Source organism: Podarcis tiliguerta (assembly GCF_965153285.1).
Source record: "Podarcis tiliguerta genome assembly, chromosome: 13".
NCBI lineage: Eukaryota > Metazoa > Chordata > Lepidosauria > Squamata > Lacertidae > Podarcis > Podarcis tiliguerta.
The window spans coordinates 30,766,663-30,782,076 of record NC_139546.1 but is presented as its reverse complement, the minus strand read 5'-3'; the positions used below and the strand labels follow the sequence as shown (position 1 = coordinate 30,782,076).

Here is a 15,414-nt window from a genome sequence, read left to right as displayed (position 1 = left end):
GGAGCGCCCATGCGCTCACCTCGCAGCCCCGGATCTGCTCTGCGGCCAGCAGGTCCCTGCCTCGCTGCTCCTGGGCCTCCAGCAGCTGCTGGGCCTCCTGCAGGGCTTGGCGGTCAGGCCCCCGCTCCAGCTCACATTCGCGCAGCAGCTCACCCAGGAAGCGCCGGTACCGCTCCAGCTGCTCCAGGGGCACACGCAACGTGTGCGCCGTTTGCCCATCCTCACGCAGCTCTGCCGGGCTCTTCTGCATGGAGGAAGGGGAGAGAAAAGGCAGCTGAGCTGGGAGCAGGGCAACAAGATCTTCTGCAGAAGTGATGGAACTCAGGGCACTCAATCTCTTGCCCTTCCTTCACCCATCTGCCACAATACCCTGGACTCCTGGATGATGAGGGGTGGTGGGAGGCACCAGGCAGGGAGCCCCCAGGGGATATCCCAGAGGAGGAAGGCTCAAAGCCTGGGAACTGGTGGTGGGACGCTGAGGAGAGGTCAGAGGGGGAAGCTTGGGAAAAGAGGCGCAATGCTGAAGGGGCAACAGGGTTTAGTGAACAGGAGGAACCTGTGACAGGGAGCAGTTCAGACTCCAAGGTTGAGGCATCCCAGGAGTCTCCCTCTCCGGCTGTGACAAACCTCCCTCCCCACTGGTCTCCAAAAACTTGCAGGATAATGATGAGGGCACAACAGAGACCAGAGGTGCGCAGACACATTTTGAGATGCTTGGGAAACATCTGGGAGAGGAAGAGCCCTAGGAGAGGGTGGAACACTGGGACCTTCAGTCCTGGCAACTGCTCCATAGGGGCAAGACCTGCGGGGAAGTGTTGCTGAGTTGTATGCAATTTCCTTGAACAAAGAGTTAACTTCACTGACAGCTGACTCTGTCTCTTTACTCTGACCTGCATCTAACTCCAGTCTTGAAAACGGTCTCACCCAGAGTCAGAGAGAGACTGAAAAGTGCACAAAGTTTTCAAAACACCCACATACAGAGGCCAAGCTCCTCACAAATCAGATGGCTGACTAGCTGAACATCAAACTCCCACTAAAGATTAGTGCCATGGAAGGATTTCCAATAAGTGGGTCGAAAGAATCTATTATAAGAGAAAGCTATTCTATCAGCAACCCACCCACACAAAGGTCAAAGTTAAAACTCGGTCCCCTGCAACCACAGATCTTACCTTGCTGGTGGTTCGAAGCAAAGCCAGGGCAGCCTGGAACTTGTGGTGCTCTTTGGCATACGTGGCATAAAGTTGAAACTTCTCTCCCTACAGAAGGAGAGACAGACAGAGAGAGAGAGAGAGAGAGAGAGAGAGAGAGAGAGAGAGAGAAATCCCTCATTCATCTAACTGAGCAGGAGGCCAGACATTAGGCTGCTGCAATGAAACAATGTGAAATCTAGCTCATGTGAGGGGGATTATTCCTTCTCTTCTCCAACCCACCCCCATTTCCTTTAATGGGAAAATATGCCCCAGAGGCAAGCTCAAAGGACAGGATTGTTATCTCTCCTTCTTTTCCACTGGCCCTGTTCTTGCTTCTTTCAACAGAGGTCCAATAGGCATTAATTGGGCAATTAAATTCCCCATCATTTTATCTCTGTGCCAGGAAAGGCTTCAGCTGCTACATTCCTATGTGCCAGAATGGTAAAAAAAACAGGAGCAGAGCTAGTTTGGCTTTTAAGGTTGTTTTCATTCATCAAAAGAAGCAGGCCTTCTGCAGCAGGCACAAAGGGAAGAAGGATTTTTCTGCAAGGGAACAACACCAGTGTGCAAGAACAAAATGATATTAGTTGTGGGGGGGGGCACTCACATGTCGCAGGAAGCAGCCCCCAGCACGTGACGGGTGGTTCATGCACCCCTCCAACTCGCCAAGGAAGTAGCTGGTATGGAAAGCCAGCAACTGGTCCCGCAGGGTCCGGAGAGCACTGCCCAAGCACCTCAGTTCGGCCGGCCAGGCCTGTCCCCCAGGTTCTTGGGACAGAGAGATGGGCTGGGCAAGGGCGGTCAAATACTCCCGCTCACACTCCAGCAGCTCAGCCAGAAGTTGCTGTTGGACCCTGAGGAGAAAGGGGGAGGATGGAAAAGAATCACACACCCCTCCCCATGGCTCAGATACAAGGCCCATGTCTACAGTGGTACCTCAGGTTACATACGCTTCAGGTTACAGACTCCGCTAACCCAGAAATAGTGCTTCAGGTTAAGAACTTTGCTTCAGGATGAGAACAGAAATTGGGCTCCGGTGGCATGGCAGCAGTAGGAGGCCCCATTAGCTAAAGTGGTGTTTCAGGTTGAGAACAGTTTCAGGTTAAGTACAGACCTCCGGAACAAATTAAATACTTATCCTGAGGTATCACTGTACTAGGATTGAGTTAAAAGGATCTTATCCATTGTATGCTTTTTATCATTTTTACCTCCACCACTAGAGTCTTTGATAAATAAGCAGTGTGTGATTATATATATATATATATATATATATATATATATATACACACACATACATATACGCGCCAGTTATTTAGCAAACACTCTGTGCTAAAAAGTGATAAAAGTGATAAAAAGTACACACACATATTTCTACATATACAAGCATGCACATAAAATAAAACGCAATACCAGTACCAAGCCACTCGGCCCTCCCTGAACAATATAGAGTAGGTGGGTCCTGTGAAGTGAACAATGTTTGTGGGGTGTTGGTGGTGCAATACAGCTGGTGACATAGTGCTAGCAGCTTGGCTAGTGTTGTTGTTGTTATTTTATTAAATTTATTGGTCGCTTTTTCTTTGCCAAAGGCAACTCAAAGCAACTTACAACCAAAACAAACAAACTAACATCCACATAGATACATTTTTTAAAAACCCATTAAAATAATACATTAAAATGCATTAAAAACACCCCACCCACTCCTAAGAGGCCACAGAAAGATGGAGACCAAAGGCCTGGTTAAAGAGAAAAGCTTTTGCCTGGCACCTAAAGATATATAATGATGGCATCTGGCTAGCCTTCCTGGGGAGAAGATTTGGGTGTCACAGAGGGAGATGGCATATCAAACGGCAGACACATGAGGCCTAGCACACAAGCAGCTTCTCTGTACATTTTAATACACTTACAAAGAAAAGCTTGACCATACCACACATTAATTCACAGGAAAAAGGGGGGGGGGTGCAATTTAGATTTTCTTGAGCTGGGCCTGGTTGCAAATCTAAGTTTGACAGGTTCAGACTACTATCTTCTCAGCCTCAATCATACCCCTGGGGTAACACAAAGACCGTGGATGGAAAACCTCCCGCATGTACCCTCCGCTACTCACCCAAGGCAGCGCCTTCTTTCCGTGCGAGGCGTGGCCCCCCAAGGTGCTTCTGCAACGTGGGTCCCGCTACGGCTCAGCAGCACATGCTCACGGGGAGAACAGCTTCTATCGGCCAGCTCACGGCTGCTCACCTCCAGGCCGCGGATGTGCACGCTGGGGCGGCCAGGGTCACTCAAGGCCCGCAAAGCCAGCTGGGAGACGGGGGACAGAGATGATTTGGGGCTGCTGGGAAGGCCCTGCCTCTTCTTGCCACTCTCCAGGACGCCGCTTCGAGTGGGAGAACAACAAGGCGAGGCCTTGGGGCTGGGGTGCGGCTGGAAGAGGGAGGTCAGGCTGCAAGAGGAGCCAAATCTGGACCCCAGGCCCCAGCCGTGCTTGGGTGAGGAGGAGGCACTGATGCTGCAGGCCCGGGGCCGTGGGGCACAGCCAGCTTCTGGCATGAGCTGCATCCTCCCTGGGGACTTGGGGCTCTGCAGCAGTGTCCTCTCCAGTGATGCCCCCTCAGCCAACCCTTCAACAGGCCTCTTTGCTTCCCTTTTCTCTTCTACACAGTTGCCAGTAGATTCAAGATGGGCCTTGTTTTCCAGAGCTTGTTCCTGAACCTGCGTAGAAGCGGGAGAGAGAAAAAAGTAGCAAAAGCTTGGCCAATCCCAGAAGGCTGCTCTCTGTTGACCTCACTGTTTCTTATATCGCCAGTGTACAAATTCCACTGTAATTTAAGATCTTTGAGAGCTCCTGAGCATTGCAGTCCCATTCTGCACCTGCAAAATGTGGAGGTGGCAGGGCAAACAAACTCAGAACTCTCTCCAGCTGCATCTGATCTTCTTGGATCTGTGCAAAGTGGAAATACTATCAGTGGGTCAATCCTGCCACCCTCTAGAGCTGGCCCTGGTTGCCACTTTAAAGGCCCAAAGTCTTTAGCTTCTGCACAAGGAGAGGTGAAATTCTGAACATGAGATTTTATCATCACAGCATCTCTATAGTCTTGCCACACCTCTACCACTACCACTACCGCAGTTTGTATACCTATCCTGTTTCTGCAACCCTTGCATTTCTTTCGCCATAATGCCTCCTCAGAGCCGCTTCAGACATGGTGCCTGCATTTATCCCCTTCTTCCATCACCTGCCTGAGGAAAACTGAGCCCTATAAAGCAATGATCTGCGAAGCTCCTCTCATCCCTTTCAACAATTCCCAGCAGGATCAAGACTCATGCTTCAGACGTGACTGTTTGTAGGTGCATTGTCCTTTAAAAAAAAAAGTTTTTAGGCCTAGCATCTCTCCCAAATGTCCTCTGCAGAATTCCTCCAGCTTGATTTTTATAGTTCAGTTCTAGGAACAGTAATAATGAGCTTCAGAGGTAAGGCCCAACTTGGCCAATGGTTAGGGATATCAGGAGTTGTAGTCCCAGTGATGTCTTTAAGGCTCCTTCAGCTCAATTGCCAAACACTAAGAAAAAGAAGTGAAACTTCTCTTTGCTGGTACCAGCTCTGCCAAAGCCCTGAAGGCTGCAGCTTTCCCCACAAACACATGAGGGACTTTAGGAATTACCTGTGTGTTTTCCCATTCTTGTTGCAGCACCTCCAGGCGCCGGTTGCTGAGTTGGACCAGGCCATGAAGGGCCTCATCCACCTCTTGGTAGAGCCTGGTAGCAGCCACAGCCTCTGTACTACAGGGGGAAAGGACACACACAGTTACTCTGAGCCTTGTGGTATGAAGCTGCTGCATGAAGCGAGGAAGGAGGAAACTGGTGTGGGCCAGGTTAACGCCAGTGAAGGCCGAACTGAACGGCCATTCTAGGGAACAATCCCCCCCCCCACTCAACTATTTTGCTTTATGTAACAGAAGGTTCTGTCTACTTCAATGGAAGATGCCAACGTGTACAAAAAGTTTGGATAAAAATCTGTTGAAAATTCTTCACAAGGGACATTCTCCCTGGGTGGAGAGGGACAGGAATTAGCCCTCACAGGCCAATGGCTGCTGCAAGTCTTTTTACTGCTCCAGATCAGCTAAAATGTTGCTGCCTTCCCACCCCCACCTTGTGTTTCAGGGATCTTAGGAACAAGCTACACATTACATATATCAGGGGCTGGTTTTGACCCAGTGGGCACATTTCAAATGTTGAGGGAGTGCTGGGGGGCACCAGTCACAAAATGGCTGCCATGGAGGGTGGGGTGTTATAGTGCAAAACAGATGCCATTGCGCAGCATGACATAAAGTTAGAGAGAGAGCCAAGAACAACTTCATGCTTACAATGGGAAATCAGCTATGTCTTGCTGGTCTTGCTGGTGCAGATCACACAATATTGATTACACACACACACACACACACACAGGCAATGGAAATCAAGCTGCTAAGCTACCTTCCCTGCCACCCACTCACACACCAATTAAGCATCCCCTCCAGATACGTAAGCACATAACTGCAGGATTACTCCAACACGCAGGAAGGTTAATTGAACAGCAGTGAAGTGTATTATACAATAGCTTTAAAAGCTATCCACAAGTACTGTTGTTATTTTACATAGCTCTGCTACAGAACAAATGGGAACAGGGGACAAAGGGAACTTTCTGCTATGATGCCCTGCAGCCCTGATCCTCACCTGCAGGGCCCCAGGGGGGGCAGCCGTGCCAGCAAGGCCCCCCCACGGCGCTGGAGTTCCAGCAGGCGCGGCTCTGAGAGGAGCTTCTGCATGGTCTCTTGGTGCAAGGTGATCTGGGCCGACAGTTCCTACAGGGGTGAGATCCTAGCAGTTAGGACAAGGCAAAAGGCATGGGTTGGGGGATAGTGGAATGGGAATTCTGACTTCAACAACAGAAAAGAAACTATGGCAACATGGTAATGCTGCATACCAGCGCTGACATGACTATCATAATAACTAGCATAGAACAAAACAGCACAGCAACACAACCAGTCCTGACTCCTCCGCCCAACATGTTTATTCAGAATTCATCCTGATATGTTTGCACCAAGCTAATACAGAAGTTAGATTGCATCCAGTCTTTATTAAGCATTCATGCTGATTTGTTTACGGAGCAGTTAGAGATACAGTCAAACCTCTGATCCTGAACGCCTCCATTTTGGAATGTTTCGGCTTCCAAACGCAGAAAACCTGGAAGTAAATGTTCTGGTTTTCAAACGTTTTTCGGAAGCCGGATGTCTGACGCAGCTTCCACTAAGTGCAGGAAGCTCCTGCAACCAATCGCAAGCCGCGCCTCAGTTGTCAAACATTTCGGAAGCCAAACGGGCTTCCAGAACGGATTACATTCGACAACTGAGGTTTGACTGTACTGGGAGGGGGGAATCACTAAAGTCATGCACATTCTGTGCTTTAAAAACAGGGGGGGACCCCATTCAGATCCTCAGTAACCCAAATACCGCAACAAAAACCCTGGATTCTACAATGGCCAAAAAATCAAGCAAATTTGTTGATATTCACCTTACTTTGAATAATTTTTACAGCCGCTGCTCATCAAAGGGAAGAGCAAAGAGATACACAAAGTGGTGAAACCTCACTTCCTGACCACTAGAAAACTTGGTCAGTTACCCTAACCATCCACAGAAAACTAAGCAGCCTGCACTCTGAAGTGGTACAACCGAGATGTAGGTTTATCTAGTCACTGTCTTAATTTTTTCACCCTTATTACTGTAGCAGTACACAAGGGAGTATCTGCAGAGAGATTCCAGCCTTTTTTAGCATGCCAAGATGGAGTTTCTCCATGCTATATGATTCTTTCTAGGACTAATGCAGAATACATGAATTACATGCAGGCCTGAGGCCAACTGAACCAAAGTTCAGTCCCAGCTTAGTGTCCCCAGCAGAATGGTTATGCTGATGCTTTCACAGTAGGTAAGGTTGCATTCCTATGCACACTTACCTTAGAGTAAGCCCCACTGTACTCATTCGGGCTTACTTCTGAGCAGACATGTCCGTATCTTATTTAAGACTGTAAGTCGTAACAACTATAGAACCACAAGTGAACCAGAGAAACGTACAAGTCCATAAACAGAAGTGTCACACATCACAAAAACAAACCAATTACTTGCTATGTTCCTGCACCCTCATAGTCTCTGGAGAACCACAGCATGAGTTTACCTCTTGACTTGATGCTGTTCCCACTGCTTCAAGGTGGGCACTGGCCTCGCACACAGCCTGTAGGACGCTACGACAGAGTGACTGCAGTTGCTCAAGAGCCTGTGCAGGGAGAAGAGGTGGGGCAAAGGAAGATAAGTACCACAGAAGTGCCACGCTGGAATATACATGAAGGTCACCCAGAGAAAATGCCTTGTGAGAGAAGGAGGAGTCACAATGGCCCGTTGTCATTTGTGGTTAGTGGTCTGCGGGCCCATACGAGGCCCAGGTTAACACAGAGTCTGGATGCAGCTGGAGTGGGGTGAGAAGGTTCAAGGATATGCTGAAAGCCAGTAAGGAAAAGGCTACCTGTGGACACGGCGCCGAAATTTGTGGGTGCCCAGCTCCTTCATGGGAAATTTTGTGGGTGCTGTGGCACCCAGGGAGCCGGCACCTATAACATTAACCATATACAACTAGGAAGGAAAGGCAGGGGGATTCTGTGCAGGGCTGCGGGGAGGCTGCCTTGGTTCCATGGATGAACCATGTGAAGAACACAAGGTCCATTTCCTTGATCATCTCTCTTACCTGGTGTTCCTCAACCCATTTGCGTGCTGAGTAGTTCAGGGTCCCTCCTAGTGTCGGAGTCAGCTGGTCCAAAGCCACATAATGTGGCAGTTCAGGGAGAGAGAGAACTCTGACCTCCTGTGGGCAAAGGAGTCTATTAGGTCAGAGGCAATCCTGCCTCCTTGCATCAGTGCCTAACCCCAGTCCCTTCACCACCCATCATCTGCTCCAGTCATGAACCCTAGGTCCAAGTTAGGCCCAAACTAACATTAGAGAAGAGAGGGGCAGTCCTTAGCTATTTATAATTATCACACACACACATATATATATACACACAGAGAGAGAGACACACCTTATGTACAACAAAGTACAAATTAAGTTGTCTCTTTCAGTGTTCTCTCTGCAGTATTTTGTCATGTTTATATTCCACTATTTTTATTCTGCTTACAGAGTGCTGGCTAGGGCTTAGGAGTCCTGGATTCAAATCCAATAACATCCAACTTGTTCTTCAAGATCACAGGGTTTGGGTGGGGCAGGAGAGGCTCTACTTATTGTTCCCATGAGTATTCCTGGTGCAGAGGCATGCAACAGGGCCTTCTCTGTGGTGACACCCCAACACTAGAATGCTCTCCATTTGGCGGTACATTTTTCCTCCTTCCTTTATACATTGAGGCACTAGCCGAAGATGCTTCTGCTAGGCTTTTACAAAACCAGTAAAGTTGCTTCAATACCTAACAACTACAGGTAACGTTTTTTGTGTTTTAATGGTTCTGATATTTTTAAATCATATTTGGCTATCCGTTATGCTTTATTTATTGGAAGTACTTTTTTATTGTGCATTGCACTGGCTCTTGGGAAGAAAGGTGATTCAGAAATGCAGTCAGTAAGTGACCTTCCCCCCTTAGCCATGAAGTTCACTGGGTGACCTTGGGCCAGTCACAGTCTCTCAGCATAAGCTACCTTACAGGGTTGTTGTGATGGTAAAATGGGAAGAGAGGGGGCTATGTACACTACCTTGAGCTCCTTGGAGGAAAAAGTGGTATATAAATAATAATAAATGCTGCCCCTCAGGAGAACTTACCGCAGCAGGTTCCAAAGCCAGCTCCTCTTCATGGGGTACAAAACGGTCATCAGGTGGCAATATCACCAGCAGCTGACGGATGGCGGCTGGAGAACTCTCCTAAAAAGATAAAGGATATTGCTTTATGGAGATGTATTTGCATAGGGTAGGAAGAAAAGATGGGAGGTGGTTCTGAGATACAGGTAGAGAGAGAAAAAGTTGTGGATTGGGGAAGAGGAGGGGGTCTTGGACATAGGGCATAGCCACAAGAGCTGCAATGTTCTGTGGTATGCAAGAGGCAACAAGGGGTCACAGAAAGGGCTTCTTAGTAGTGGCTCTCAGACAACGAAATGGAAAAGCCAAAGCTTTACCATATTGCTACCCCATCCCTCTTCTGGGTGGGATAGAAATTTAATTAATAAATGAATATATTCCCAAAAGGGTGGAAAGCTTTGTTGTTGTTTTAATCCAGTACCATTTTGATATCCAGGGCAGAAGAGTTGGTGATCACTTTTCATTATGTAAGCGTAATCATCGCCATGATCATTACTGTTATTATGTCATTATACATACCTATCCTAAATATGGAAGGCTGTGACAGTGAGCACCTTCCCCTCTCCCCCCCCCTTTACATTCTGAAGATATTGCCATAATAAATTATTGCTGCATCAGTAAAACCCACAGCCTGTCTACTGAGGAACAGGAGCAGAAAACACAAGTCCAGTCAGGAAGATACCTGGAATGTCCTAATGGCTGGCAGCAGCACAGGGGCCTGGAGGGCCCAGTCATCCACCTGGCTCAGGTCCAACAATAGTGTCAACCCACGGGCCTTTAGCTCTTGCCTGGAACAATTGCGGAGAGAAAAGGGAGAAATGGAGCTGCAAAGTCATCAAAGGGGCAGCAAAGTCAGTGTACAAAAGCTGGTCAGCATATTTCACTTGTGAAGGGCTTCATGGAAGCATAAGGCTTACGGTATATTATCCTCACAATAACCCCACTCTAGGCCACAGTTGTACAGATGAGAAAACTGAAGAAATTTCTGTGTATATATATATTTCTGTGTACTATCATTAGTACACACAAGGCACAGGAGGAAATTCTTTGTTGTTAACAATTCCAAATTAAGAAGTAGAGAACTGACAGCAACTGTGCACTGAATGGTACTAATTAACATCATGGTGTTCAAAGCGCTCCACATACATTATATTAGCACAGTTTACTGGCCCTTATGAGGTAGGCCTGCATTATTATTTCCACAGATGAAGAGAGGGTGGTGGGATCGAGTGGCTTATTTAAAGCAAGGGTGGGGAATCCGAGGTCCTCTGAATGCAAGCTGGGGCTGACGGGAGTCAGGAGTCAAAGAGCAACAGGAAGGCCACAGGTTCCCCATCCCTGGCTTAAAGCCATGAAATGAATTCATGGCAAGATATGAACTGAGGGGTTTTTTTTCCAGCTCACTGCTCATGCCCTTAACCATGATGCCACACTAGCTCATGAAAACACTCACACTTGGCGCAAACAGTGCCTCAAAGGCACTTTTTAGCATCATGTGTCAAAGCAGCTTTAAGTTACAAATTTAAGCCAATTTGACTGTTAATGGCTTTCCAAAGCGGTTTCTGTTGGCTTGCTATTTTATGATGATGCTGAGGAGAATTTACTGAATTTTCCACCTTTCTTGATGAATTTATTTTATTTTTCTTTGGAAAGAAATCCTGACAATCAGCCTCACTCGAAGACTATTCACATCTTTGTTAGCAAAGCTGTTTACTCAAGCTGACACACTTTATCTCCTGCTGGGTCACCTTGGGAGGAGCTGCGTCTTGAGGTAAAAGTTTACCTGAGAAGGGAGTACAGGTATCTCATGGTATTGACTAGATCCGTTTGTCCTGGTGGCAGCTCATCCCGAAGAGGCTGAGGCACCACAATCAGCAAGGGTCGTCCTGACCTGTCCATTCCTCCTGTAGAGAGAGCATCAGAAGAAAAACATGAGGTACACTTGTCCTGGAACCTGGGAAAGCTCCCGGTCCTGATTCAAACAAACGAGCAGGTTAGCCACTCAAAATCCAAATTTCATTGACTCCAAACTTCCTTTTCTTGTGTTGCCACCCAACCCTAGCTGCTCAGCTTCTGAGAAACAGCAAACAGCAGTAAAAAAAAAAAAAAAAAAAAGAACCTGTCAAGAAAGTTGAGGGGCAAAAAAAGCATTTGGGCATTTGGGCCCACTGCTTCAAGGCAAGCAGGAACTTGGAATGAGGTCTGACAGACCCTTTCTTCTTAACAGCCACTTTTTTCACTGGGAATAGCAAGGGATAGAAGCCTTTAAAACCACTACTCTAAAGTGCACAGTTTTAAATGAAGACCTTAGCAAGCATTTGAGGATATGGGGAAGCATACGTTCTGATGCTTCCTGAACCCTTTTGATGCCAATTGAACAAAATGATGGCAGGCATCACAGTGAAGAAGAGCTGAGAAGGGGGAGGAGCTTGTGAAATGTTCTTTCTAAGGGCTGGTTAGAAAGGATCTGTGGGCCGGATCTGGCTCACAGGCCCCTGGTTTCCCTTACTTGCCATAAGGCTGTGGAACAGTCAAGGGGTCTGATCCAGTTTAGTCCTGACTCACAGTTAATCCTTGTTCCCTCCTCTGAAATCACACTAAGCTTAGATGCCACTCAAATCCCCACCATATAATTAAATTGTTCACACATTGCAGTTCTAAAGTGTACACCTTAAAGTTTAAGTATACATCTCAAAACGCAGCCTGTGAATGAGACAAAACACATGCTTCCCTCAGAGAAGCAAACTTGGCTGCAGCACTTTGCCAAGTATACAGATGGCTGCAAACCTTGTTTTTGCTGCATGTTAAGTGTGTGAGAAAGCCCAGATGCAACTATATCAATGAAGAAGTTTGCTATGCTTGCATGCTAAAGCAGAGATAATACAAGATTAAAGAGGGCAGATTTTAGCCATTGCCATATGCAAGCCATGCCTATTTACCAAACCAACACAAAACGTTTTTTTTAAATAGACTATTACAGGAAGAACCCCTGAGCTCATGCTCCATAAAATAGTTACTGCGCCATCTTCCCAGGGTTATGTTGCCTTTTGGGGTTGGGAAAAAAAGCGGTAATTTCCTACTGATTGAAAAAAAATCCATTTCCTACCAGTTCCTATAATTTATTTGCTCCATAGCAGCAAACATGCAGCACAAAGGCCTAAGATAAGTTAGCATAAGAGAGTTCACAGAAGGAAAGTTTCTAATTCCTGCCTTCACAGCAGAGCCACATAAAACCCTCCAAAAAGCCTAAATGGAGGCTCAGCCCCCTTCCCAAATGTAAGAATAGAGCTTGAATCCTAAGATAATTTGACTTAAAGAAGTTCACATAGAGAAAGTTTTCCCATTCCTTCCTCCCTTCTCAAGAGGGAGTATGCACGCACACAGGCCCTCAATGAAGCCTTTGTGAGGGTCGCAAGTGGCTGCAGGTAAGAGGAAAGGACAGAAAATTTTATTTCTATGAGCTTCCATAAGTTAACTAAGGATCCCTCAAAGCCATAGTATGCATTGTTCTTTTTGGGTAGAGGGGAAGGAGGGATATCTCCAGATACCTAGACCCTGAATGTTCCATACCCTGCAACATTTCTCCAATGAAAATAGGGACGCCCTATTCCATAATAATAATTTGACTATTTATACCCCACCCATCTGACTGGGTTGCTCCAACCACTCTGGGCAACTTCCAGCATATATAAAATATATAAAAACATAATAATATATATATAAAAACATAATATATAAAAACATAATAATAATATAATAAAACATTAAACATTAAAAAAACTTCCCTATACAGTGGTACCTCAGGTTAAATACTTAATTCGTTCTGGAGGTCCGTTCTTAACCTGAATCTGTTCTTAACCTGAAGCACCACTTTAGCTAATGGGGCCTCCTGCTGCTGCCACACGATTTCTGTTCTCATCCTGAAGCAAAGTTCTTAACCCAAGGTAATATTTCTGGATTAGTGGAGTCTATAACCTGAAGTGTATGTAACCTGAAGTGTATGTAACCCGAGGTACCGCTGTACAGGGCTGCCTTCAGACCACTCAGGGGTCAGATAACTCCATACCCTGCAAAAATTTTCTGATGAAAATAGGAACATCCTAAGGAAAAGCGGGACATTCTAGGATCAAATCAGAAACTGGGACAGCTTTTGTAAATCAGGGGCTGTCCCTGGGAAATAGGGACACTTGGAAGGTCTGATGTTTGCTCAGAAATAGTGTAAGTGCTCCACTTTTGTGACTTGCAATTGCTTTGCAGATATGGAAGTTGTATCATTCATAACTGACAAAATTAAGGCTGTTTAAAAGACACTCCCCACCCACCTTTCATTGTTTTCCTTTAGGAAAATCTTGCCAAGCGAGTTACCTTTTTCTTTAAGTTACCTGTTCTTATAAACACACACCCAGATGGTGACACACTATCATTGTAATGGAAATTCTACCGTTTCCCCTGCTGCTGTATTGTGTGCTGGGATATATTGCCCTACACCACAGATGGGGAACACATGCCACCCTCCAGATGTTGCTGGATCACAACTCCCATCATCCCTGATCTTTGGCCATGCTCGCTGGGACTGATGGCAGTTGTAGTTCAGCAACACCTAGAGGGCCAAGGGTTCTCCATCCCTGCCCTATATGAATGTAAGCTCGCCCTACGGGTCTTTTTCAAAGCACTGTTGTGTTGCACGGAGGAACACATTGTCATCACTAAGTTGATGTGCTGTGGGAAAGGGCAGCAATCAGATCCCAAAGTTCTCGTCCTTTGCTTCCTCTGAGTCTTCTGCCAATGGAAGTTCTTCTATCAAAGGAAGAAGCTTTCCAACAGAGGAAGCGGGAACCTTTGGATCCAGGTCTCTACCACATCAGTTGAAAGGAAACAGCATTTCCCCCTAACCTCAGTTTAGATGGCTCTTAAAATGGATTAGATGAATGCAGGGGGAAACAGGTCAATCAAAGGTTATTGGCCATGAAAGCAAAATGGAACCTTCATGCTAGTGGAGAAGTTTAGCTCTGAATACCGGATGCTGGGAACATTTTTTTTGGGGGGTGGGGAGAGATATTGCCTAGCACACCCTGCTTTTGAGCTCCCAAAGGCATCTGATTGGCTGCTGCTGAACATGGGACTAATTGCTGCTCTGATCTGTTCTGATAGGGCTGTTCTTCAGACAGTTCAAATAACCCCTCCCACACACACACACACACACACTGGAAAAAGTGGGGGGAGGTCTCTGCCCACTTCCACTGAGGTACCAAGTGGCCATGCCCCGCTGCCCCCAACTCATTCAGAGTGTGTCAGAATACCTAGGAATACAGTGGTACCTCGGGTTAAGTACTTAATTCGTTCCGGAGGTCCGTTCTTAACCTGAAATTGTTCTTAACCTGAAGCACCACTTTAGCTAATGGGGCCTCCTGCTGCCGCCGTGCTGCCGGAGCATGATTTCTGTCCTCTTCCTGAAGCAAATTTCTTAACCCGAGATACTATTTCTGGGTTAGTGGAGTCTGTAACCTGAAGCATATGTAACCTGAGGTAGCACTGTACCTCAAATAGAGTTCTCCCTTGCTTGGAGAAGTTCTATGCAAGTATAGCAGTGCACATACAGAGTTCCTTTCAACATGCTCTAAACATATATGGATGGCATGGTAAACAGAGTGTGACGCTAACCCACATGGCCCCCGCCCCATGTACTTTCTGTGTGTGGAGGGTCCTCTTATCATCTCACTGGCACACCAAAAAGCTAAATTGGGAGAGGGAAAAGGATGAGGCAAGTTCAAAGAAAATAATGGCGCTTAACCACATGTTCAGATGCACTGTTACTTCTGATGACCAGTTTGTTAAATATAGAGGGATCCTAAAGAGTGCCGCTAATATTATGCCTTTTTGAAGCAGCTCCTCCCTCTGTCCTCCCCTGTAACATTCCAGTTTTTCCCTTCCTTTCTGTCCTGCCTTTGTTTACGCTTCCCTTTAGTGACTGCCCTCAGGGAGGTCTGCCTCCCATTTTGCAAGCCACAGGCCTCTGGTAACGTGATCAGGCTCTGGTGTTATTTTGGGTCGTGTCTTGTGGCTTTGGGTTAGGGAGTGGTTTTTGCAAACTGCTGTGATGTGGCATGCGAGGAGGTTTGTTTTGCTCAGATCTTGTGATGTTGAGGAAGATGGCAAAATGTGGGCGAAAGGACAGTCGGTTTGGGAAGCCCAAGGAGACTAGTTTTGCAGAGATCTTACGCACAGTCAGACACAGGCTGCAGTGTGCAATGGTCCCTTGGTTTTCCCACTCACCAGAGTACCTCCATTCCAATCCATGCTTCCCAAGCCTATGCATATTTACTGGGAAGTTAAGCAGTATTGCATTTAATTGGATTTGCTCTCATGCAG

At 46.7% G+C, this 15,414-nt stretch overlaps 1 protein-coding gene across 4 annotated transcripts in view; it reads right to left on the bottom strand.

Annotated features, from left to right (window-relative positions):
- ARHGEF40 (Rho guanine nucleotide exchange factor 40) overlaps positions 1-15,414 on the bottom strand; it is a 39,369-nt gene that overhangs the window by 7,811 nt on the left and 16,144 nt on the right. For 2 of the 4 annotated variants that reach the window (XR_014504501.1, XR_014504502.1), the window contains exons 4-14: positions 10,829-10,949; positions 9,728-9,833; positions 9,013-9,111; positions 7,953-8,069; positions 7,389-7,487; positions 5,895-6,022; positions 4,844-4,961; positions 3,295-3,896; positions 1,798-2,044; positions 1,170-1,256; positions 154-244 (exon numbers count right to left, since the gene is read on the bottom strand). Coding sequence is in view for 2 of the 4 variants with exons in the window: in XM_083411297.1 (XP_083267423.1) it covers positions 20-244; positions 1,170-1,256; positions 1,798-2,044; positions 3,295-3,896; positions 4,844-4,961; positions 5,895-6,022; positions 7,389-7,487; positions 7,953-8,069; positions 9,013-9,111; positions 9,728-9,833; positions 10,829-10,949 (1,949 nt within the window). In the remaining 2 variants the exon portion in view is untranslated. Of the gene's footprint in view, positions 1-19; positions 245-1,169; positions 1,257-1,797; positions 2,045-3,294; positions 3,897-4,843; positions 4,962-5,894; positions 6,023-7,388; positions 7,488-7,952; positions 8,070-9,012; positions 9,112-9,727; positions 9,834-10,828; positions 10,950-15,414 lie in introns of all 4 variants that reach the window. The other 2 variants (XM_083411297.1, XM_083411296.1) reach the window with 1 other exon arrangement.